General features: G+C 46.7%; 1 protein-coding gene across 1 annotated transcript in view; it reads right to left on the minus strand.

Annotated features, from left to right (window-relative positions):
• Positions 1-25,353, minus strand: part of TRIM29 (tripartite motif containing 29) — a 31,934-nt gene extending 6,581 nt beyond the window's left edge. The window contains exons 1-7 of the mRNA XM_080366517.1: positions 19,774-25,353; positions 12,101-12,196; positions 10,625-10,858; positions 10,062-10,260; positions 5,954-6,037; positions 2,378-2,437; positions 1,027-1,128 (exon numbers count right to left, since the gene is read on the minus strand). Of these exons, the coding sequence (XP_080222643.1) occupies positions 1,027-1,128; positions 2,378-2,437; positions 5,954-6,037; positions 10,062-10,260; positions 10,625-10,858; positions 12,101-12,196; positions 19,774-20,631 (1,633 nt within the window). The 5' untranslated portion in view covers positions 20,632-25,353. The remainder of the gene's footprint in view (positions 1-1,026; positions 1,129-2,377; positions 2,438-5,953; positions 6,038-10,061; positions 10,261-10,624; positions 10,859-12,100; positions 12,197-19,773) is intronic.
• Between the last annotated feature and the right edge of the window lie 353 nt (positions 25,354-25,706).

Raw genomic sequence — 25,706 nt, forward strand, 5'->3', positions numbered from 1 at the left:
GGACTGGAAGTGCCACATCATTAGTATTGCATTGCTTAACACTGAAATGCAGGCATTTCTGGGGTGGGACACAACAGCCATCAGACAGATGCCTATTCCACCACCCAATCAGTTAGAAAAAGGGAGTAAAGGAGGTCTGTCTAATTAAAATGTCTAAGGAATGTGGAGAGGTGGAATGCAATCAGTCCAATTAAATGTAGGCCAAGTCTTGAACTAAGCATTCTGACTCTTGCAAAGAACACTATAAGCTATTTAATTAGCGCAAAGAGCCGAGGCGTGAGTTTCATGTCAGAAAATTAATGACAGTACCTCAGGCAGTGTGATAAGCCCTAACCCCCTTCTACCACACCAGCTCCATTCTGATTCAAAAATAATATGAGCCCTGCAGTTTCAGTGCCACCAGGCAATGGCCTTGCCCCACCATCTCCCATTCACAAATTAATCAGACCCGACTCCGCCTGACAGGTGCTGATGCTCTTGTATTCCACCTCTGGTGCCCCTGAACTAGTGTGTAGTGAAAAGAGCTTTATGAGATGGTGAATGGGGGATTCTGGTTCAGATGAAGGAGGACAGGCAGGTAGTGCACATTTTTTTAAAAAGTTGTGCTCATTGGCTATTATCTTTTCAGGACAATAGCTGTTTGTGGGGTTTTTTTTAAACTGATGAAGCTAGAGGGGTAAATGGCCATGAACGTAACTTCCTAGTACTTTCCTCTCCCTTAGAGTCACTATGCCTCTAAAATCATCTAAAATGCTCATTTCTACCCATTGCAAATGAAAGTCAAAACCCTTCCAACTATTCACTTTTTAATACTTTTTAATATTCTTTAATAAACTCCCGTTGCCCTGGTTTAGCAGACTAAGTTGCTCATGTGTGTGAGTGTCTAAGAGACTGACAGTCCGGGCAGGAGACACGGGCCAGGTGTAGGGCTGCTCCAGGCCTTCTCTGGGGGAGCAAGAGCAGGATCAAATGTCTTATCACCTAAAAAAGGGCAGAAGGAAGGGGAAAAAACTAAATGCCTAGTACCGGTCTTAGTGAAGAGGCTCCCGTCAGACTGTTTGCTGAAGTCACCAGGCGGATTCTGTCCCACCGAGGAGAACTGAAAAGGCAGCTTAGTGCCATTGCCTACTGGAAGATAGAAGAGGTTGTGTTATTCCGCAGTGTTGCGTGGTGCAGTGGGGAAGCCTAAGCTCTTCAAAACACACCCTGTAAAACTACCTTCAACTTGTTCAGGGGAAACCGGGAATGAATAGCTTTGTCCCTTTTCTCTTAGTAAGAAAAGGCAACAGAGAGCAATCAGTTGTGGGGTCCCAGTGTACACAGTGTGCGAGTGTGCAGAGATCCCAACGCTCCAGGCAGGCAGGGAAGAGCCTTTCTCTTGAGAGACCCAGAGTGCAGGTGTGACTGAAGAGCAGCAGCTTCCTCACAGGTAAACTGCACCTCCGGAGACCGGAGTAGCGAGGTAAAACTACATATCTGCCGAAGCTCCCTTGCCTCCAAGCAGCTGAGGCTTTATTCAAAGCCCATTGGAATTAAAGCAAGGCTTCCCCTCCTGGCCTCCTTAAGGTCAGGCCCTGGCTGCCAGAATGAATCTGAGAGCAGAGATGATGAGAGGGAGACAGCCCTGCCTGTGGCATCAAAGCAAGAATGACTTAGGTGTGGCTGTGAGTCACCAGAGCTCCCCCAGGTAGAGTGGCCAGGGATGCTCGAGGGCTGCCTCTGAGTGAAAGGCACGGCAGGACCCTCTGAGCCTGAACGAAGCAAAGTAAGAAAACACAGGCGAGAAAAAGGCAGGTGGGGGTCTGGGAAGAAAAGGCATGGCTTGCTGCTGCTGGTTCTCAGTACACTAGCTCAAAGCACCCCCTCTCCATTGTGCTGGTGCTGTACAGACAGTGAACATCAGGCAGGCTCTGCCTTTGAGAACTTATGAGCTCAGTAAAAGGTGTATTTGTGATGGAGAAGAGCAGCCTTGTGCTTCTGACACTGGCTGCGGGTATTTGGAGTCCGTTCCTGGTACTGCCACAACCTCCAGAGATTGCCTTGGATGATGTTGGCACTCCTGTCGATTGCAGTTGGTTTGGTATCTCAGGATCTTTGCAAATTGGCACCTATGTTTTCCATCTTCTTCTCTCACTGTCTGAACAATGAGGACCAGGGATGCCTTTCCCTCCTATATACACAGCACCTACAGCAGTGAGACTCTGGCCTTGGGTGTATGCAGACGGTGCTGATAACCCATCTAAGAGATGGTTCTGAGACAGTGATTGACAGGTGACAGGACAGCTGAGAGGAGAAGCAGAAAAGGTTGGTTAGCCAGCTAGAAAGCTGTGGCACGGGGGGTTAGATCCTTTCAAACTGAAGTCGGAATTACCCGTACCAAGTGTTTCCTCAGTCGCTTGGAAGGAGGAAAATTCCCATGATCGTGGGTTGAAACTGGCTGTAAAACAAGAGCATCCAGTTCAGCAGTCGGCTCCTGATGAGCTGGCTCAAAGGCCTGTGCCTGGCATTGCTCTATGAAACAGTCCCCACCAATTTGGAAGCAGCCCCAAACCAGAAGTCTGGGTGCAGGGAGCAGAGGAAAGCCTGGTCTTTTTTCTCTGGGTTCTAGGGAATGGCGAATAGACTTCTCATTCAGAGACCACAGCTCACTCACTGCCACAGAGCTGCTTTACCTGCATTGAATTGCCAAGTCAGGTTTGTCTACTCAACATGACTATTCTGCAAAGAGATCTGCAAGCAGAGGCTTGGATTTTGAGCTCGAGACACACAAGCAGAGGAACATTTCTTGCTCAAGTACATGTTGTCTCAGCCACTGTGACAGACGTGCTCCAGGGTTTCACTGGGGCATCACGCTGCGGTGCAGAGTAGTGCTGCTGTGCCCCTTCTGTGAGAGACCAGACTCCCAGAAGAGTGCAAAAGATGAGCCCTTTGAGCTGCTATGCTGCCATCCTGTGGACTGCTTTTCCATTTAAGCAATATTTCTGTTTAAGCGGTTCTCTCTCCCTCCCTGGGTGCCTGAGTCCCTTCTACTCTTCATTCGAAGACTTCCAAAGGCACAAAATGATCTTTCCAACCTCTTCCTGGCTTTGGCCAAACTGTTTGCAACATCAGGAGAAGAAAGCTCAGTGGAAGAGGACAGAAAGGAGCGTTGAGCAGCTGAACAGATTGTTCCTCTATCTTTTCGGCAGCATTTGAAACCTTTAATGTCTCCCTTCTGCCTCATTATGTCATCCCTGCAGGCAGATGCTCTATGATACTGGCTTTAATGACAAAAGCAAGTCTCCTTGAATTTAAGCAGGGCTTAAAAACCTGTAGGTTCAGCTCAAATCCAAGCAGTTTCTTAGCATGGGCCACTGCAATTAGCGCAGAGGACTGACTACTTCGGTAGCATTCCTCAACACAGCAAACAGGCTTGCCACTGTGGCCTCAGGCAAAGTTTGCAGTGATCCAACCTAGTGAGGAAAAGGGTGTGTTACAAAACTATCATGAGACATTCAAGGATTCTGTGCACATTGTGCAATGCAAAGGGTGGTCCTCTGGGTTTTTTTCTTCTCATTTTACGGAATTCCTTAGAAAAGATGCAATTGGAGGCAGTGCTGGACTTCTACATGACACATGGATAGAGCATAGAAAGCTCCAGAGAGTTAAATGATTATGGGTATATTGCATTATTCATCAGATAATCCTTTGCTAGCCAGCATACAAGCTAAGTGGGTCATGTCTCCTGTTTTGCCTACTGATTCATTCTGTTCCCAAAGTCCCCATCAGTGTGGTTTCAGCAGCTGGTTCCTTTCTATCATACTTGAGCTCTCACACTGGCGAAGAATCCAGTGCTGTTCCATCCCCATCTCAGCCGAGACTGTGTGCAATCACACGCTTAGGTTTTTTGGACAAAGAAACTTTGTTGGTAGAAAATACAGAATGAGTAGTTTTGGAAGGCAGCATGTCTGTGCTCTCAGGAAAATGGAGATGTGTAGGCGGAACAAAGGCTGCTCCGGTTTTGCACATTTGAAAGTCCATTGCAGGAAGCAGTGGGGCACTGAACCGCCAGCCGCTGTGCAACCCTCACGCTACTCAGTAGCTGACCGTGTCCTGCAAGTGGCCCCACTGGGTACAATAAACAGCACTAAATAAGAAACCCTGCATCTTATAATATAAGATGTAAATATAACTAAATAAGCAGTCCCTGTTGATCCCTCCTGTCTCCTGGCACATCCTTCAGGAGGTTGGGATGCTGGATCCCAGTGGGTAGCCATGAAGCCCCTGCTCCCGGGTCTCAGCAACTGATCCTGTAGAGAGGAGCAAAGGGAATTCCAGGCACTACAGCCCTGACTGTGCTGGAGTGAGCAGCACAGAGTGAGCAGCCCGCTTCAGCCACGCCACGCACTGCAGCAAATGGCTTTTCCCTTCACTATGCCACACCAGGTTCCAGCCCTGCCCCAGACACAGACGGCAGCGGTGATGGCAGAACGGCACTGCCCGCCGTGTTCCTCCCATCACTCCACCGCGCGCTCTTCCAATGCATGTTGGGCCACTTCCAGCTGAACCCAAAGCCCCCCGTTTTGGGTAGAGATGGGTTCAGCCCATGCAATTTTAGAACTTTCAACCACCCCTTAAGGTGGAAAAGAGTTTGGGATGTGGGATCTGTGGTCTCTCCGCAGCACCAGCAGCTCTGCTTAGCAGAGCATCTGTTTCCCTGACAGCACAGAGCCTGTAGAGCCCTGAAGCATCTGGGGCAGAACCGCAGCTATAACCATCCAGGCGGCGTTTGGAGACGGGCTCTGTGCGAAATGAACCCGCCACCGACAAAATGCCCCTCTGCAGCCTCGGAGGAAAAGGCTGCCCCCTAACTTGGGGGGCCTTGCAGGAGGCAGTCCTGAAAAAGGCTTGCTGACGCTGGATGGGGAATGTTGCCTCTGCCCCTGGTATCTGCTCCAAAGGGCATCCTCGCCCCCACGGCGCCTGGCAGGGCTGCCAGCGAGTGCCAGGCGTGGGCTGGGAACGGAGCAGAAGGGCAAAGTGGAAATCCAGACAAAGGGCTCAGTGTTGGGAGCTGGGTTATCCCCATGAAACCCTAACGACAGAGCAGGCAGGCAACACCGCACTTCAAACACGCCTGCGAGGAGTGCCACCACTAATTGCTGCGTATCCCTTCGCCCTGCCCACCATCTGGCTTTGCAGAGCAGCAGCTGTAAACACCTGGCAAATCCAGGCAGGGCCTTGCTCTCCAGGGACCAGAGGAAATTTGGTTATTTATTTTGTTCCACCGTTTCTGTTCTTTTGTTTCTACAGGCATTGCCTTGCCTAGGCTTTTAGCACTCCTCGCGCTGGAGGTCCTGAGACTAATTTAGAAATAGACAACTGCTATTTTATGACTGGATGCGTTGAAAACAGTTATTCACCCCAAAGACTCATCTTGTAGTGTTCATGTAACAACTGGGACATAAGCATATCACCAGGGCTCTTGTTGCCAGTGTCAGAGCTCAGAAAGGAACTCCGGACTCCTGCTTTTTTAGGATACATTCCTCATTTCTTCTATCATTTCCCTGTAGGGAAAAAGTATATTTTCTGGTGAAAATAAATCCTAATGCAGGGCAAGCCCAGTGTAGCTTTCACACTTGATAGCACAGTGGTATAAGCTTCTGATGGAGAGCAACATTGACCGCAAACTAGTTAACACATGTTAAACTTCCCCTATATTCACAAACCACCCTCTGAAAGAGTCCCATCGCTCCAGCTCTCCCCCATAGAGTTGAGCATCTTTGCCGCCTTGTGTGAGATGAAAAGGCAAAACCTTCTCAAAGCTCTGTAGGCTGGAGAGAAGGCCCGGTATAAACGAATGCAAAACGATGGATCTTGTCCAGGGGAAAGCAAATTTTGGGACAAATCATTCATGAGGTTCCTTTTCTATGCTGTGTTTGGGGGAAGCCTGACCACCATTAGGGTGCCATACCTTTGGGAGACAGGAACATGGAAAATCTCTTCAAGTTGTCAGGCTGGTTCCACTCATAGTTGTTCATCATGTACCGGTGGTCACCTGGAGAAGCAGAGCAGGTCGTGAGCTAGAGGAGACAGTTTAGTGGCCTTGAGGGGGATGGAAGGAAGGAGGTAACACATTGGAATTGCTTCCTCAGGTGCTGCAGGAGAAATGGGCTTTGAAAACAAGTTCCTCTATATTTTTAATTCCTCTGTGGGACCCTTTGGCTGGGAGGTAAAGCAGTGCTGAGGCTGCCCAGAGGTTCAGCCTGGGATGAAGAGCAAGCTCCCTCGGAGGCATCGCTCAGGTGAAGCATCTGGCTATTCAGTAGATACCCTGTCTCCTGAAAATCCATAGGGAGGCTTGACAGTTGAGGCATTTTCCTACTAAAATACTGCTGTGTGGCTAAAAATGTATCCCACTTCAAAAGCAGCGGTTTGGGTTTGGTTTCTTTTGTGCGCTTAACCTGTGCACAGCGCTGGCTTCCAGCCAGCAGGTCGTGAACTGCAAGCGTTAGAAAGCTCAAGGAAGTCAGCGTTGGGAGGGCCCAGTGGGTTGGGTTTTCTTCCATTTTTAAAGCAAGCTGCTAAACCTGAGTTACAAACAGCTCTGGCTTCCTGGGCTTCTGGACGGGGGCATTTCGTTCAGGCTTCATGCAAAGTGGATGAAACCTACCCGCTTGCCAGGTATTACGCAGCCTGTCATAATTTAATGTTATAGATTATCATGTGTAGAGAGAGATAGATATATATATATAAATATATCATAAATTAATATAAAATTACAATAAAATAAAATAAAATAATAAACACAGTTTTGGTTTTCCAACACTGACCCACAGGAAATAATGCTCCGTCGGTGCAGTTGCTCATAAAAATACTTTCCTTTAAGGCCCCAAGTGTTATATAAGCCTGTCGTTCTCCACAAGGAAGCAAATTTGGTTCCTGTGTTTAAATAGTTCCATTCTTCGATTCTTAAGTCACTGAACAAACTTTTATGTTACTTCTCCAATTTATTTCTGTCTTATTTAAACTCCCTGGATGCTCTCTGATTATTTGCCTCCTTGCTACACTACTAAGTAGGTACCTGTTATGACAACTAAAAGAAAGTGGATTCCCTTTGGAGTCTGCTATTAAGCACGTTTCATTCCATTAATACAATATTTCTTCCTGGGAAGTGTTTTACACTAGAAGATGAAGCCGGTTGCAAATGAATTTGTTGCAGTGACTCAGGGGGAGTCTGAGTTAATTAAATCCATTAAGTAATTGTTGAGTTATTTCCTTGCAGTCACTAGATGTAGAGTGCTGTCCTCTTTCAAGTGTAACTATGGTTTGAAAAACGGAGACCTCTGAAGTTTCTGAGACTCACCTTAAATAATATTTCCCAACTGAGTGGCTACCACTGTGTTCTTGTCATTAGGCAGGCTCCAACCGTGTCCATTAAATCCTTGGTAAAGTTTCTGAAAGTGCACAGGTTTCTGGCAGTAGTTAATTATTGCCCTCAGAAATGTTTTGGCACTTGAATCCCATGTATTTCAGGTACCCTTGAGGGCTTCTCCATCAGTAGGATGGAGGGGACACTAACTGAAAGGGATCAAGTGACCCAGAAGTAGCCAGTCTTTATGCAGAGCTACTAGAACGGAACATAACGCATCCTCTCGCTGGGCTGCGCAAGTAGCCAGGTAATATGTATTTGCTCCAAGACTGGCAAAAAACAGTTCAGCAGGTGGAAAGTAACTTCCTAAGTTATGGTAACTTTACTGGAAAGTGCTTTTATGCTACTCATCTAGTTTTCAGAACCAAGTGCTGTGAGTAGTCAGGCATCCAAAACCCCTTTGGCATTACGCCATCCGGAGTCGGGAAAAGCTGCAAATCTCCAGGTGAACAAAGAAGAAGAAAGAAAAATGTACAAAAATTCTTTTGGATCTGAGCTGCTTGTCATCTGTTTGTACTAAGTCACAGCCAAATTTCTCAGCAAACCTCAGCACATGGAGTGTTGAGAATCTGACTAGGTAGCTGCAGTGTTAAAAGCTGGAAGGCAAATAGCATTCCATTTCTGGTACTTCGTTAAGGGAAGGAAGAGTTGAAAAATCTGGCTCTAGCTAGGCATCGTGAGCACCGAATATGATTCCTGACTGTTCTGAAAGGTTGGTTCTCTGGACCAGACATCTCTGGTCCATCTAATTCATGTCTAATGGAGAATGATGGCGCTAGATAAACATCGCTGAGTGCAGGCTCCTGGGGCCTGGGACTTCTCTCCATAATGCAGGAAGGCAGCAGGCTGCCACTGGATGAATACTAGTGATTCTCATGACAGATTTAAATGTGCTCTGGTCCCATGTCACCTTCATTCTTATTGCTTTAGATTATGAATGCCAGACAGGCTGATTCACAAAACCCAGGCTCTGAAAATCATTAGCGTGTTGACCAATAACTGAGCCCATGTTGTTCTGACCTCGATGCATCTTTTCCATGAGCTGCTTTTTATCTGTTTGGTTTTGTTTTTTTTTTGGGGGGGGGGTATCATTTCTCCCCCTCCTCCTTTATCATATCATCTTGTAATGTGGATCTGTCTTTTCTAGAAGTGATTTGCACAGCTGTTGCCCAGGAAAAAGGTGGTGTATTAATATGGAAGGAATGTCTAGTGAGTACTGTGAATTTGAATGAAATAACAGTGATCTTGCAGATTTCTGGCCGAGTTCCTCAGCTGCTAATGTCGTATGAACTGGACTTGAGATTATTCCTGCATCTTTTTGAGTTACACATCCTCCTAAACAGCAGGGTGCAATTTGTCCTCACATTACCTATCCAGCTTCTTGACCTTTATTGTTCTGGTATCTAGGGTTCCACAATTATTAATAGATTATATCGTTATAGCAGCCTGATGAGGTAACTATTGATTTCGATCCCTATTATTCTTAGTGCAAGAGGTCATTTCATGGGATTAAGTAACTTGCCCAAGGTTACAAAGGCTATTTGTGGGAGAGCTGGAAAGTGAACCTTGGTTGTGGAATCCCATCCTGGTGCCCTGTCCAGCTACTCTTATGTGTGAGCTTGATGCAAAACAAGTCCTTTCTGCAGAACTAATTTGGAGATGCAGGAAGTAAGTGGGTTCTAAAACTTAGGAGATTCCTTGCAGTGCTGTGGTATGGACCATGACCTCTCTATTCACGTAAGAGAGATCACCCATTCTTAAACATCACTGAGGCGCGGGGACCATTTGGCACTGCAGGTCCCTTGAACACCCTGGCTCAGGGCAGGAGGCCTAGTGGGATGCGGAGAGTATGAGCAGAGTGAGTTACGCTGGTTTCAGTTGCAGCTTAACCTGAACTCCAAAATGGAGACTTTTACTTGGAAAATATGTTATTAGATTTTCAGTGACAGGCGCTTGCAGTGTATTTCATGTTCCAGCCAGGCAGGCAGCGGCCAAAATGGGCTGTTGTGAAAGGGTATGTCATGCAGTACAGCACACATGCTACCTGAAGCTGTACAAATAGGCTAATGACAGGATTTCAAACCTGCCGTACTGGGGTGGCTACACGCACATTTCTGCCACTGCCTTCTCAGTTTACCTAGCAAGCCACTGAGTTGCCTTGGTGTATCTGTGCAGTCAGTCTGCCACATAGAAACTGTCGTGCTGAACTTGCAGGGGCTTCTTGGAGCCTCCTGCATGGCAGTGTCCCTGCCGACCTCTCACAGGAGGGGAGGATCACCGTTCTCGACCCCAAAGAGAAATGTTCCTCTGAAGTCCCACACAGGAGGTGGCTGAACTGATTAAACATTGCGAAGCCATAACACAAAACAGCACTCAGGAAAGCAGGAGTAGTTTGGGCTCCTGGGTACCCTACACACAAGATACTTTAAATCACTGGTGGTTCAGCTGGCTCCATCCCCACATAGGTCTGGTAGGACAGCTCTGATGTTCCAGAGTGAATTCCAGCTACAGGTAGTGTTTCTCCTACTTTCCCTAGGTCCTTGCTTACTTTCTCCTCTGTGAGAGGACACTCATCACACTTCATCTCCTCTGACTCTGCACTAGGCTTTGCTGAGGGAGGCAGGGAAGGAGCAGATCTCAGATACTCTACCATTCTCCATGTGGTTCCTCTCTATGAAGTTGCGGCCCAGGTCTGCCTTGCAGATCTTCTCCACATGCCTCATGCAGACGTTTAGGAGGTCATCTCTGAGGAGTCCCATAGATGGGCTCATGCTCTCCCCTTCAAGCAGCACACTGTATGTTGGGAGAGATGGAGGGGGGACATAATTCCGCATCAAAGCCCCAAACTCCTGCCAAAAAAGAAGGGAGGAGATGTTACTGAGGAACAAAAGAGATGGAGGCTAGATCCTAGGGAACTGGCTAATGTTAGGGTCCAAATAGTATGAAGTCCAAATCAGAACATTGAAGATGCAGGAGGCAGATGAATTTTCTGCCCATGAACTGTAGCCATCTACAAAAAATAGCCAGGCATTGGAACACCTAAGTTCTTCACCTGCTAGAGCAGAGACAGCTTCAGATGTCAAGGTTGGTTCCTGCCATACGATGCACTGAACTGGAGAAGGTTAATGCATTTTACATCAAATTGGGATTTGTGTTTGGGACAAATCTTGTCCTCATGGGAAAAAAAGGAAAGGAAAATGAGATCTCAGTTACCTGCAGGAAGAGCACGGAGTCACTGATCTGGTGGATCTGCTCCCTGTTCTCCTTGTCCTCCCGCAGAAGCTTTGCCCTCTCTTCCAGCTCATCCACAATTTCTTTCACGTTCTCTGAAGCAATCTTTTCCCTCTGGTCCAGGGCAGCCTTCACTTCATCCCTCTGCCTCTCCAGGTCACGGATCAGCTCTTTGAAATGCTGGTCCACTGTGGCTTTCTCGTTGGTGGTGTAGTTCTGCAAAGGGAAGGAGCAGAGAGAGGAGGCAGCAGGAAAGATACAGAAGAAATAAAATATTAAACTTCTCAGTGAGTCATTTGCTGATAGGGAATAGAGGGGGATACGTTCAAGCATTCTCAGCACTTGGACTGTGACTGTGGGGACTCTGGGTACATAAGTCTTAGCACCAGAAAAGTTGTGCCAAGAAAAGTCATATGTATTCTTGCAATAATTGTGTGTGTGCAATCTAAAGGGCATGCTGTCTTCCTGATTAAAAAAGCATATCTTTTATTTCAATTAATGAACTGCGCTCTTAAGTGATGTTTAAAAACACTGTTTAACATTCTAAATCATAGTTCTGGCTCCTCAAGAATTTGAGGACCAGATTCCCACCATTTCAAAGGATGAAAGGTGCTGAAACACTTTTTACAAACCTGACCTCTAGGTCCCTCTGAAGGACTGTGGATGTAACTATATTCAGAGTTAAAATTTCTAGGTCAGATTTCCAATAATAATAATAATAGTAATAATAATAATAATAATAATAATAATAATAATAATAATAAAGAAGACGAAAAGCAGAACTGGCAAGCCAATGTACATGTACCACATAAAAGGGAGAAGAATGGCTTTGCCTATTAATATTATGCAAATTTTCTGGGGTGTCTCCAAATAGTGTTTTCACTGTTCTATTCAGTTAGGGTATAAATGAAAAAAATAAATAACACCATTACTGTATTCTCATCCTTAGTGTGGTGAAAGAATTATAAAGGAGCCCTACATCAGTATGGAAATAAGCTCTTCCACTATAAAGATGTTTGTTGGTGCATCTGTTCCTATTGCTTTATCTCTGGGCAATCCAGAGCCCTTCTGGAGTTTATTTTTGTGTGTGGTCTAGCAGGAAAAAAAGCAGCACACCTTTGTTTCCGAATCAGCTTGGCTACTGGTGGCTGAAGAGCTGTAAGGGACCCGCAGCAGGGAGGTGCCCTGGATCCCTTTGCAACAAGGCTGTGCTGCCTCTCACTGATGCCCTGCAGGGTACGCTGCGGGATGACTCCAGTGGGAGTTGTTGTTTCCATGATTTGACATGAGTGAGTTTTGGAGAGTGATGAGATAGACGCTGGGTAAGGGATGGAGTAAGAGCTGGATATGTCAGAGAAACTGAGGAAAGGAGGATAGGGATGTGAGAGAGTGGGGGTTGGGAAGTGGCAGACACAGGAGAGCCAGAGGAGTGAACTTAAAATAATATCCTGTACGCACCTTGATACGGTCCCTCTCCTTCTGCCACTTATCCATTTCATCTTCTACCTCAATGATCTTCAGCTGCAGTTGCTCTTTCTGCAGTGAAAGCTCAGCCTGCGAGAAGAAGGGAGTCTCATGAACCTGGGGTTGAGGGTGGCCTGCTTCAAAGAGGCGCTGTGCTTCCACTTACGCGCTTGGCCCTGAACAATAACAGCTGGGAGGTACAGGTTCCTGGCACTGCTTGAAATGGAGATCATGTGCTGACACTGGACAAGATCCCAGAGCTCCTGGCTGGGTCAAGCGATTCAGCTCCCTCAGCAAAGACAGCAGCAGAAGCACCCACCTACTAGGCTACCGTCATGGTGCCGCTTTTAATCACATTAGAGTCATTAGCTGGAGGGGGAAGAGGCCTGTTTCAAAATTCAGCTGTGTATGCAGTGAAGGGCCCATCCCAGGGTGTGCCTCTGCAGCAATAACAGTTTTAATGTAATTATGGAATGACGTTTGACGAGTGTTGCAACAAGAGGACGATGCCTCCGGCAGGAATTGTGTTTAGACAGGATTGTGGATTAATTTGCTCTGAATTGAGAGCTTTCATGTTATGATGAAGCTGGGGAATGCTTGGAAAAAATAAAAAAAACCCAGGAGGAGGGAAGAGGTGTAGTCAACCATGCTTGGCTTAGATCAGCAATTTCACCGGGGTTCATTTGCATTTCGTTTTGCACTGGCTTCCCAGAGAAGCCCAGACCAGACAATTGCATGCGAGGCAGCTCACAGAAGCGGAGCCCGCGGAGGGCTGGGCAGCCGCGCACTGGTGTGACACGCCAGCTGGCGTGCGTGCCGTGCCCCTGGACCAGACCGGGACCTGGCTGTGCAGTAATGCCTTGCGCCGTTAACTCTGGGCCGCAACTCCCTCGGTCATTCCTATTCAACCACCTCCCTGCCCAACAGATCATGACAAAGCCTTTGTTTACGCATTTCAAGATCTTTCTGTGTTTCATGTGTGTACAGGTTGGTCAGAGCCAGCTGTCACTACAGGCAATCTGCTGGAACAGTCACCCGCAGAGCTGGTTAGGAACTAGGCGGATGGCAGAAATGACATGTATTCCACAGCTGACCTATGTCACATTAGAAAAGTTCTGAAAACCCACTGTTCATGCGTGTGGGATCCTTTGGCAAATGGATGTATCACCCAAAAGCACTTACATTTAGGCCAACAGTTAGAGGCAGGGGAGACGAGGGATGGATCAGCCCACTCCCACCACAACTAACACATGAGGTTTCCTTGCCGTTAAAGCACAAGGTGTAGTTCTCACTGCTTTGTCACGCATCCAAGAACATAATACAACATGAAAACCTGGGTCTTCTCTTGTCATCATAGTTGCCATTGAGGTGGGAGTTTAAAAGTTTTCAATTCCCCATTCCGGTAGAAACCAGCATCGCACAATGAAGAGCAGGCAACAAGCTGTCAACCAGCTCAGACCAAGGAAATCAGGGCTCTTGTCTTGGCGCCAGTCACCATAGTGTCTGAGCATCCTCTTGAGCTTGAATCAAGCACAGCTGCATCCCAGAGCCATTGACTTTTGCTGTTCCAATTTAGAAAATCTCTATTTATAGAGGGAAAACAATTTGGTAGTTGTTCTACTGCTTTATGAAACAGAAGAAAGGGGGAACACAGAAGGCAAATGTACTCAAAGGTACCTCAATGCCAGAAGAGCTGCACCCTCACTTTGTCATTGTGATTGTCCTTGTTTCTTGAGAGCTGGGAGAGCACTGGCCCTCTAAATACTATCCATACACCCTGACAGTCTTCAGTAGTCAACTGAACGCTGTCGTGAGCTGAAGGTCATATGCTACAGGGGTTCAGGGCAGACACAGAAGGGTTTTGCAGTACAGGATCATCAGGAAACCATATGGCTATCAAGATGAGAAAATTTGGTCTACTACTGATCAAGAGAGGCATGAGCTTGATACTATAGTTTTCACATTTTCAAGACAGTGACTTGGAGCAGTGCATGCTTTTTTCCATTCTCATGTGCACTGTAAGATGTCCTCTGCATCAAGATGCAAAGGTGCACAACCATCTTTGCACAGCAGGGAAATGCAATGAGATAAAAAGCATTTTAGACCCAAATATCCATTGCACTGCCATAACCAACGGGAGAAATTATAATGCAAGTTGTTTCCTTGAGCCACAGAGCTACATCCAGATGGCATTAATTGCTAGCAAGGTTAAGGGCACATCTCCTGAGCAGTGGGAGGTCTTGTTTCCCTCCTCGACCCTAAATATCTGGACGATCTTATGACAAGAATGTGAGTGAAATCATCAGAGAAGGACTGGAAGGATTGTTTTGAGAAAGGCAGACCATTTACAGCCATGTGGACACTCCCAAATACAAGGGGCTTTAAAAGAAAGATAATAAGAAAAAAGATTCAGGTGATGGCTGGAAGGTAGTGATAACAACATTATAATTTTATAGTACTTTTTAATTAAGATGGGTCTCAAAGGAATTTTGCAAACTATTAATTGCTCAAAAGTGATAGCTACCTCTTAACAGCTTGTTGCAGTTATAATATCCCTTCACCCAGAAAGTCTGGGTGCCTCTGGGATGGGATGTAACAACTCTTTAAGAGCAGACCCACACTGCAATTTAGAGTGAGGATTGTGATTTGCAAATGGAAATTACAGAGATAGTTCCAATAGCCAGAATGCAAATACCACACTCATCCAGGTTCAGCATGGGTTAAAACGCCCATACTGAGGGCAAAAGGAAACACCAGTACAGACACCAGCAAGGGCAAGGGAGAGGAAGGGGACTGTTTCATTGCATGGTAGTGCAAACATTAAAAGTAGTTTTACCACTGAAAAAATGTTAAAGGGGTCCAGGAAGACTCTGGAATAGTACAAGAACTGGTGAAGTAGGCACCAGGAGGTGGATTCAGTAGTGGGGCTCTGGAGATGGACCAGGATGTAAGGGGTTCAGCAAAGGTGATTTCATGATGTTTTTAAGGCCCTGTTCAGTCTGGCACTGGCTGTAAGATTGCTTTAGCTGCCCAGGTCTATCCTGTGTCACGTTTACAGCAGGCTGGCTGCAGTTACCAGGGACAGCCAACTTCTCAGCTTCATCCCCTGTGAAGAAACTTCTCTCCTAGCTTTCTTTGTATTTCTCAGATTTTCCAGGGTCAACAATCCCAGATCCCTTACGTGATTGACCACCCAGAACAAATCCCTGGGGTGAGGCTTGGGGTCCAGAAGGTCCTAGTGAAAGATAATACAGCAGATCCACCCGTTGCAGGCGGGAGTGCAGAAATACCACTACCGGTGAAGAAGATCTGGGAAATACAGGTTTAGACTATTCAGTTTGACTGTGGCGAGTTGAGAAATACTGGCACTGAGAGTCTTTGAGCTAAGAGAGGATCCCCTATTAGAGTCTGAGTTAATTAGGACAGTCAAGAGGCCTAAGTGAAAGTTCAGAGTGTGCACCTAAACATCCACAACCAAGCCCAGCCCTTGTGCTGTAAAGGACCTAAAGATGTGAGATTATGAGTCTTGCATCATGATGCAACTCCTTTTTGCAAGGCGGCAATACAAGCATCATCATGTCTTAATGCTCTGGGAACCCAGTCCCTGCGTCCCTGAATCAGGGAACACCCGTGTCACCAGCCTGGGAGAGCTGTGCTAATTACCTAACAGCAACAACCAAATGCAATAATGAAGCTAGAGAAAAAGTGTTTAAACTAGTTGTCCCTGTACAGGGCCCGTGTTGGACATGACCTGGCTGAGAAATCAGCAAATTGTTTGAGACATAATTTCTGCCGGTTTAGCCATTACATTTTTCTGTCTAAGCTTTTGTTAACCAGAGGTGGGTGTCAGTGGGCTACAGTCTGCCAGCAACCTGCAAAAATGCCACTAGTCACTGCATGACCTGAGGCCAGAAAAGGCTCTCTGTTTTGCACAGTTTGACGAGAGTTCCTTCCTTGCAAAGTGGTGGGGTTTCCCTGGGTTCTGCCCTCACTGTAGAGGCATTACCATAGAATGCAGGCGGACAGGCAAATCTACTGTAAATCAAAATTTGCAGCAGGTCAGCTTCCCCAGCCTCCCAGCTAGGGAACATCCTGCAGGAAACTGCGCCGTCTCTGTGGAAAGAGCATCTATTTTCAGCTGTGTCCGCAGAGCAACCACAACGGGTGTAGATAAGGTCTCACAGCCACACCATGCCCTAACCTTGCATCGGTGAGAACGACCAAAATCCCTTCCGCTGGCATATTGATACAGCCTCGTTTGCTCTCTATTCAGGCAGCGAAAGCAATACCGAGAGGGCTCAAATGGATGTCCCTCTGGATCCATCTCTGTGGATGGTTGACTTCAAAGCCTAGTTCAGACTCTGTGAAGTCTCTCCTTTTAAAAGTCCCTTTGTTGAAACAAGGAACACCCAGCTCCCATTTCTGCACAGCAGTTCTCTGCTGCCTCTTTAAACCTGCTGTACAACGTGAACTTTTCTTTAAAGGTAAAGATTTAAAGAAAAAAATCAAAGTGCTTTTCACTAGAACTGACCTGACATGCTGAGTACTGAGGCTGGCGCTCGATAGTAACGCCAGGTTATTTACGGCTCGGTGACTGGCAGGCATATGCGAGGTTGTCTCATTTTGAGAACAGGCCTGTAAAACAGGTTTTGAATGAAGGGACCCCTTTCAAAATGAAGGATGTTGTCTGAAAGGGGGGCTCGAGTTTTGCTGGTAAATCAAGCCGGCCGGAGGGTTTTATTGGCGTGTACAAGCTGCTATTGACAATTCTTACTTTTCAGCTGTGTGTGGCTATTACCCAGCCTCATGGACTTTTTTCTTGGTCGTTTCTTGTCCTGATTCTGGCGGGGGTGTTACTTTTCCTTTAAAACTGTAGCAGGAAATTAATGCAAAGTGGATCTGGGGAAGGCATTAAAAGTTTGCTGGGTAAAATAGGTGAATACCACTGGGTGGAAACTCAGACAAAAGGTCTCTGTGTTCCCTGCCACATTGTCTCTGACCCCCTGTGCCTTCCACTCCTGCCCGCTCAGCAGCACACCAGGCAAAGGGGGGGGGGGGGGGGGGGGGTGACTCTCATCCCAAGCTCCTGCGAAGTGGAAGATGGTGCTCTGTTCTCCGTCTGTCTCACAGGCAGAGAGACACCAGGCTTTCCACTGCTTGCCTAAATGCCCTAATCAGTAGGTATCTGTATACTGGCTTGTTTGCATTCCTCTTCTCTGAAGCTGTACTGTCTCTGTCTGCACTGTGGAGCAAGCAGAGTTACCTAATTCTACAGAGGGGTTTAAGCTATCCTGTGGTTTCCCAACACTGAGTACAGCACCTCTCTTCCCTGCACACCTATAGCAAAGACAAACTCATGAAAGAGGCTGTAACCTGCATTAATTCTGCATTACTAAAGGAATACACGTATGTAAAACACTTATTGTGTGACAGTTTTGTGCCACCAAATTGCTGAGCACACAGATTGACGGTCAGGATTAAGCACATCACGGCATAGAAACCACCCCTAGTTCTGCTGGGATCTTCTCCAGCTTTGGAGTCTCAGTATGACCGGGGACTGGGAAGTCCTCGCAGATAAACCAATTGTTCCTTGACAGCCAACACTGTGTGAAAGGGTCTGTCTAGATACAGCTGTGTTCTTGTCACCAGCCCAGTGGCATAGTTAGCAAATTTGGTGGTAGTAGAGCTACTCAGGAGCTGCTTGGATGCCAAGCTGTCAAAATAGAGCAGGGATGGGGACGACCTGATGTGGGTTTTTTGCTTATTCTTTTCACAAAAGCCAGCAGCACCAGCCACACTTTGCCACTCTTCCAATTTGTGGTCACATTCCAGCTCAGCTGATTTACAAGACTTGAAAAGAATAGGCGGTGCACACAAGGGACTTGGAAATGTTCATTCCTCTTTGTGGTACCTGCTAAGGCTCCACCTATGGTGAATAAATCAGGGCTAGAAATAAACATTTGTAAGCAACAGCTATCCTGTTAATTGTTTTTGTCTGAGTGAATACTCACTCAAGTTACAACATGATCAAAACTCGTTGTCAGGAGAAACTTGCACATGTGTATGATTCATATTGATAAAGCCCTAAATCCTTTGGGCTTAGCAGCTGCAGAAACAGCACAGGACAGTGCAGGAACTAAAGCATGGAGCTAACAAAAGCGGCACAAGGACTCCGAGAAAGAAATCAAATACCATTTAAATCTTAGGTAAAGTCATCTCTGACCAGCTATGGTTGCCTCTTTAAAAGCAAGGTGTTCTAGGTCCATCCAACCTCAGGAAGAAGGATCTGAACAGCTTTGGTTCCTCAGGGAACAACTGTTAACCTCTTCTCAGCAGAAACAGCGAAGAGGAATTGGACAACCTGGCAGACACTAGACGCAGCTTTATGAGAGTTGGGCATATGCTATGTTCAGAGCTGACATCAAAAACACAAGAACAAGCAATTATGAAACAAACAGCAGGCTAGCAAGCCCTGCAGGAATTTCTTTAAGAAAGACAGGCGGAGACATGGAAGAAACCTTGTTTGGTTCAGCAAGGCTGCAAGTTGGAGATGACATTGCAAGAAAAGACCAAAAATTTGCACAGAAAGACAAGACATACGCTCTAAATGAGATGCTTTTTTCAGCCTTACAAAGTAATTCTTCCTAGCAGCGTAGGAAGAGTTAAACTGTTCTTCCAAGTTAAGGGTAACACTTTCCAACAGCGGGTACTTGTATGTGCCTGTTCCCCACATCAGAGCACTGGCTTGGGCTGTGCCTAAGGATTTAGCACGCCTTAGTGCCCTTCCAGCTTCCGCCGTGGACTGGCTGAGTGACTCTAGGCAAGTTGGTTTACATTAATGTTCCACGGGTCTCCTTTCTGTAGCCTTTCCTGTCCTGCCTGCTGAGAAGGTTTCTAGGTGGGCTCTTCCTACGGGGATGTACAGCACTGAAGACGGTGGGACCCTGATCTTTACTACTACTACTTCATTCAAGCGGGCACTGTTCCACATACCGTGCATCTCCTTAGATGTCCACCTGCTAAACCTATTGTAGTAACACTTCAGGGGAATGATAATGTTTCGTGATTGCCCCAGGGGGGTTTCTTCACCTAACTTTCAGAAGACTCTTCCCACAAGCGTGGCTCAACACTATTATAGCCGTAACAGAAAAGAAAACCAAAACCCCATAATCTCGACTCTAAGTAGCTGAGACAGCAATTTCCAGTAGTAACCCAGCAGCCGCTGATCTGACCGCCTGTGTTCTGGAGGTCCTGAGCTTGAGGAACGCACCCCCTTTCCTGGCTGTGGGTGACACTCCAGACACACTGTCAAAACTTGAGGCAGTTTTTGGAAAACTTATCATTTAGGGCTTTGATTCAGCTTCTGCTGAAAGTCAGGGGTGGAAACCAGCTTCCCTACACACCCCCGCCCCCAAATCCAGTCTGCCACACACCACCAGCGCTACGCTGCTGTAGCCAGCCATCAGGAGAACGACAGTCCCATTGGAGCAGAAGCCAGGGAATACCAATTCTCCACTAAATGCTTCCCATCCACCACCCCTCATACCAGAACTACATTGCAGACATGATTTGAGGAGAGACTGCATCAGCTGGAGAGCAAAGGCTGTGGTGTGACATTGAGGTCCATTGGAAAGACTGGTGGGAATGTGCAATAAGAAGAGCATTACCTCTTTCCCCGCTTTCTCGATCTCCACTGTCACTGTGCTGTGGTTCTTGTGCTCTTGGAACATGCAGAGGTAGCAGATGCACATCTGGTCTGTCTGACAGAACAGCTCCATGGTCTTCCCATGCACAGGGCACTTTCTTGCTTCAAAGTCCCTGATGGGGTCCAGGAGCTGGTGGTCCCGGAAGGCTGCTCCCTCCAGGTGGGGCTTGAGGTGCAGCTCACAGAAGGAAGCCTGGCACACCAGGCAGGACTTCACGGCCTTTTGCTTGTTATCGATGCAGGAATCACACAGAACATCCTCGAGCTTCACCCTGGGCCGTGACCCAGCTGCTCTGTCAGGCTTGTTGAAGGTGGGTCTTCTCAGGTCCCCCGTCTCCACCAGAGGGAGGGAAGTTTTCTTCAGGTCCCCCATCTGCCCCCCAGAGAACAGTGACTTCCTTCCTTCCCCTTCACTGGGCAGGAAGCTCTTTTTGGAATCCAAGGAGAAGAGGGGCTTCCTGAGATCACCTTTCTCTGCAAAGGAGAGGGGTGGTCTCCTCATGTCTCCTATCTGTCCACTGGCATATTGCATCTTCTTTGAATCTGCCGAATCCATGCTGAAGTAGGTCGATCTCTTCTCATCGGAAGACTCCACAAACTGGATGATGGGCCTCTTCCAGTCACTGCCAGAGAAGAGGGAGCTCTTGATTTGCCCTGTCTCCAAAGAAGCACTGCCAGTGCCTTTCATAGCTTCCTTCTCGCCTCCACCAGGGTTTACGGTCTTCTTCACTTCTTCTTCCTTCTTGGGGGCAGATGGACTCTTCACATCCTCTGGCTTCCCAGCGGTACCGTTTGTCCTCGCTGCACTCCCCGTTTCCATTGTCTGAACAGGGCAGATTGGCTTCGCTGCTCAGCCTTCCCTCCAGTCCCTGTCTCTCAGCCCTCTCTAAAGCGGGTACGTCTGCCCAGCCGTCGTCTCAGCAAGGAATGACGGTGGAAGGCAGCAAAGATCCTGCCCAAGTGACGCACCTGGAGCTCCTGCAAGGAGGAGGAGAATGCCTGGATTGTGCTAGGTAGTCGCAGGTAGAAAGAAAGAAACAGACGTTACCAGGGATCAGAAGCTACAGCTGTGCAGTTAATTATACAAGGCAGTCCACACCCAGGAACATTCTTGTCTAACCAGGTTTGGGAGGAAGGGCTGTTTATACACATAGAAAAAAAATTTTTTTTTTTTTTCAAAAATCATTTTCATTAAGATGTAGCAACCAGTTTGACCGCTTGTTTCAAAAATAATTTTGTTCATTGTTGCCAGGAGCTGAGGTTACCTCCTTGCAGAGATGGGCAGGGTCGGAGAGACCATGAGATGCTGAAGATGGGTTTGTTAACTGGGTCATACACATGCACAAAAATAATGATGGTTGTAATTAAAATGAACGCCTAGAATAAAGCATTCTCAAACTGGGTTCCCCTGAGGGCTTACTGTATTCAGTAGGGCAGGGAGGGGAAATATATGGATAATACTGGGTTTAAAAGACCCTATTATCTTTATTTTGATGCTGGATTTGCGCATGGTTCATCCCTGTAGACCTGGTCCAACTGCGCATCAGAAGAACCCAAACGACCTGAAGTAAAAATTGGCTGGTCCTGTTTTTCCCCCGGGCCATGCAATCTCCACTGATGTGATCAGCAGAATAAAACCCCCATCGCCTATTCCATTGCACTATTCTCACTGGGATAAGGGTTTAGGCGTATCTTACAGAGCTCTTCCCATAAATGTCCACCGAACTGAGAGGCATACCTGGAAGAGGAAATATTTTACAGCTAGATGGCCGAAATATTTCTTGTAAGAAAAAAGAACTGAGAAAGAGTTTTAAAAATAGATCTGTCTCCACTAGCTGTATTCCTGGGAAATGTTCAACTTGTCAGAATCGCAGAAGGTTTCTGAAGAAAAAGGCTCTTTACAAGCACTGGTGAATTCCATCCACTTCAAAAGAAGGAGTTTGATCTTCTCATATCATTTCAATTTAGCACAGATTATGCTCGGAATTTCAGTGAGATTGCTCTGAGATTAATGCCCAGGGTGTAAATTAACCATGCCTAAGATTTGTGCTTAATTTAATTTTCGCAGAACACAATGGTTGTGTTGCTGGAGAATGTGATTTTTAGCCCATAATAATGTCTCCGTTAGAAATCTGTAACAGAACCCCAGCTGGAAGTGTCCTTAGTAGTGGAAGAAAAATCCAGGTCTGCATTTTGCAGATCTTTTTCAGATGTGGAGGAAATAGAGGCGCAGCCCAAAACAGGAGCAGCATACATTTTGGATCTGATATGGGAATGAGACAGCCAGGAAGCGCCCGCCTTACAGATACAGTTTCTAAGGGCTTTTTCTGTGCAAAATGAGAGAAAAAGGAAGGTAACTTTTTTTTTTTTTTTCTCTTCAATTGAAATGCAGTTGGGACCCCTGGCTCATAGATCCAGCCCCTTTTAGTGCCTGTACATCATTATGACTTTCTATATATGATAAATGATTCAGTATCCAGTATTTTTTTGGATAATAGTTGTTGGGAAAGGCCACACCTTTTGCAGTAATTTCTAGTGGACAGGTTTTTTATTAATAGGACCGTAGTCTTTCATAAGTCAGAAGTCATTCTCTGCAATAGGAAAGGGCAATGCTATTTTTTAAAAACAAATTTCATTAAAGAAAGACTGACTGACATATATGTATGTATTTCTTTACCCCGGCTTCTAGGGCTGAGCTAATCTTTATAACATCAACAGTCCTGTAGATCTCCAAGCAATTAAAAATACTGGAGGGTGGAGGTGCCTGTTCTCACGTGTACAGGAAAGATTCAGCAGAGGTTTTCCAAACTAGCATTAATACTTTAAGAAACAAAAAAGCATCTACCTGAAGAGATTTGACTTGGAAGAAGGTGGCCCTGGTTTCTCTCATTTTCCTGACACTTTGTTAAGATTTTGGAGTAGGTAAGGCAGTCAAAAGATTAAGGACTGAATTTTTTCATCTTGGTTTTATTGATGCAAATCCAGAGTAAACGAGTTTAATCCTGTTATCCTAGGCAGGCTTGGAACTAACTGGGCTTAGGAGGAGGTTTATTATTGATTCTTCTCTCCATGCAGAGGCACATACAGGACTGACACCCTCCAATAAGTCACATTATGGCTGTACTTTGCCTGACCTACCCTGACGCCAGCCACGGCTTCAGCTCCTCCAGTTGTTGCAGTACTGTGAAGTACGGCCATGCTTGAGATGCAAGACATTGCAGTGTCTGTCATCTAATGCTGCTCGGATCAGACTCAGATGGGCTGATGTCAGCCCTCATGACAGCCGGTATGTTCCATAAAGCTGTGGGTTCTGCTTTGGCTTTTGAATAGCTTGGGTGGCATCTGTCCTTGCTGCTTATGTCTGGAGAATCCTCAGCGTAAATGCTCTGTGTCAGGTGGAAAGAGAGAGGTCATGTGCACGCACACACACAGACTAATGGAGCCAAGCGCAAACTGGATTTCTTGAAGAAAAATCTGTCTGCCAGTCATCTGAGCTGAACCTCCCTCGAGTCCGCAGGAAGAAAGAAAGGATGTCACTCACGTGTGCGCAAGGAACATTCCCTGCTGTTGCCAGTCACTTCTGCTTAATGCCACTTTCACTGGTCCCCTTTCTACCTCAGCTCACTCTTGCAGCATCCCACATGCCTGGCATTAGGCACGTCCCGCTTGCACATACCTGAGGAACCATGGCAGGGCCTTGTGTGACCAGCAGCGACTAAATGCATCGCCTCTGCTGCCACGCATCCTGGGGCTGCAGCTTTGTCCCATAGCCAAAGGCCAAGCCCACTCTTTTCCTTATCATCTCTCTGCACATCACACGTCATCACATCTTTTTCATGCCAAAAAATTGGTTTTGAACTCACTTCTCTCTTACTAATTCTGCTCCCCCCTGGGAAATCTACTGTCCACACCTCTCCAAGAGTTGAGGTGCACATGGTCTTATCGGTGCTCATAACCACAGCCATGCTGGGAGCCACAGGAGGACTGCTGGAGTTAAAGCGCAGTTTGTTAGTTAAACGGTAGTTTGTTAGACAATTTGTGCTTCGGTTCCCAACTGTATTTAGAAGGCTTGTGCACACACATGTATTTCAGGCAACTTAGAAGCCAAAATAAAGTACAGACTGGACGTCTCTTTATTGCAGGCTTTCTCTTTGCACCTCCTGGAGGGTGGTTCCTGATTTCTATAGCATGATTTCACACTTGTGTAAGCATCATCTGTGATTTTTGCACCAGCTACCCCTATATTTCCTGCAGAGGACAACTGTCTCCTATCTAGTGCACTGCGTCAAGCCGATCACACAGTATGCCCATGTCTGTGCCTCTGACTCAGAGTATACACCCACGTTTGGCATCTGCAGTGCCTTTCATCTGAAAAACTCGGAGCGTTTTTCAAAGGTTCACAAATTAAACCTGACAACACCTTTGCAAAATAGGTCTGGGTTGCTAACCCCATGTAGCAATTAGGGAAACTGAAGCATATACTGTGGAACAGACTGAAAATTTTCAGCAAAAATGAAACTTTTTTTCTGAAATTGCTATGCAGCCTTTTGCTTGCTCATTCTCTGCTTTTTCATGATTGTGACCCCTCTAAATCCTTGATTTTTTACAAAATATTCCATGATGCTTCTGTTCTTGTTTTGAACTTCATTCTTTTATTGTATATGCACCAGTAAGTTTGGGTAGTTTACTGCTTGTGTTAAAGTGTTTCCTCTGTGCAACGAGCTGCACAAAAATCCTCATGGGTAGGTGCCTAAAATAAAAAATAATTTCCCCAGGATGGAAAAAGTGGAAAAATTGGGTCCATTTCAAACTAAATAGAATAGAAACAGTTAAGCCAACCCTGGGGCACTCCTTTAGAGAGGCTCCAGAGCAGAGTTTCAAACACCAATGACTGATGAAGTCATGGAAAGTCATAGAGAATTAGATCAACCAGCCCATGATTCACTAGCCCCAGTTCTCACAACAACTCCAACCAAAGCAGGAGCGGGGAACCTGTCTGCTAATTGCCTACTCTGTGCTCTACCCACTAATCCACACTCCCTTTCACATCCTACATACTTTCAGTCCTTTCTCATTTCTTACACCTTTATATGAAATAAATCCACAGCCCAGAAGATGTGAAGCTGAAATGCATGCAGGCTATTGCTGCTAGAAGAAAGCAGAGGAGATCAATCTGTCAGGCATGTAGACACCATTGGGCAATGACCGTGCATTAACCAGCTCCCCGTGTAACAGCAGAGCAGGCAGAACAAGTTCAAGGCTTTGTGTTGCTTTCACACGTATCAGATTCAGTCAGCAATGCACCCGGAGAAGTCGGTGGAGCTATCCTGCTGCAGAGCGCATGGGGGGAAATGCTGCAGATGTGCTTAGAGCAGCCTGCAGACATGCTCAGAGTGGGGCGTTGTACCAGAAAGACTCAAATTATGTGGCATAAACCGAAGTTCAGAGGCTTGTGACAATGTGGGCTCGCCACACGCAGCTGTGTGTCTCGGGGTCGGCGAAGAAGGGGAGGAAAATGGAACGGGGGGATCCAGTTGTTTGGGGGGTGAACTGAGAGCTCCCTGGAGACGGTCAGGACCCGGCGTCAGATGGGGGGACCTGGGGTCTGAGGGTGGTGTGAGTGTCCGAGCAGCTCCTCCAGGGTACCGTGGCAGGACAGACTCCATCTTCCCAGGCCTTAAAGCAGGCCTGCAGGCTATGAGCTGGGCCGTGGGGAACCTTAATTATTGACACAAGTTACAGGCAGGACATAAATGCCCGTTGTGTAACAACGATGCTCCACGAGCGTGCAGGAGGGTGATTCACTGAAGGAGTGAGAGGGTGTGTGACGGGACAAGGGCATTAACTGGAGGATATGTGCTGCCTGGGGGAGGACCCCTTTCTAGTGGTTATGCT

The sequence above is a fragment of the Falco punctatus genome, assembly GCF_963210335.1.
Source record: "Falco punctatus genome assembly, chromosome: 16".
NCBI lineage: Eukaryota > Metazoa > Chordata > Aves > Falconiformes > Falconidae > Falco > Falco punctatus.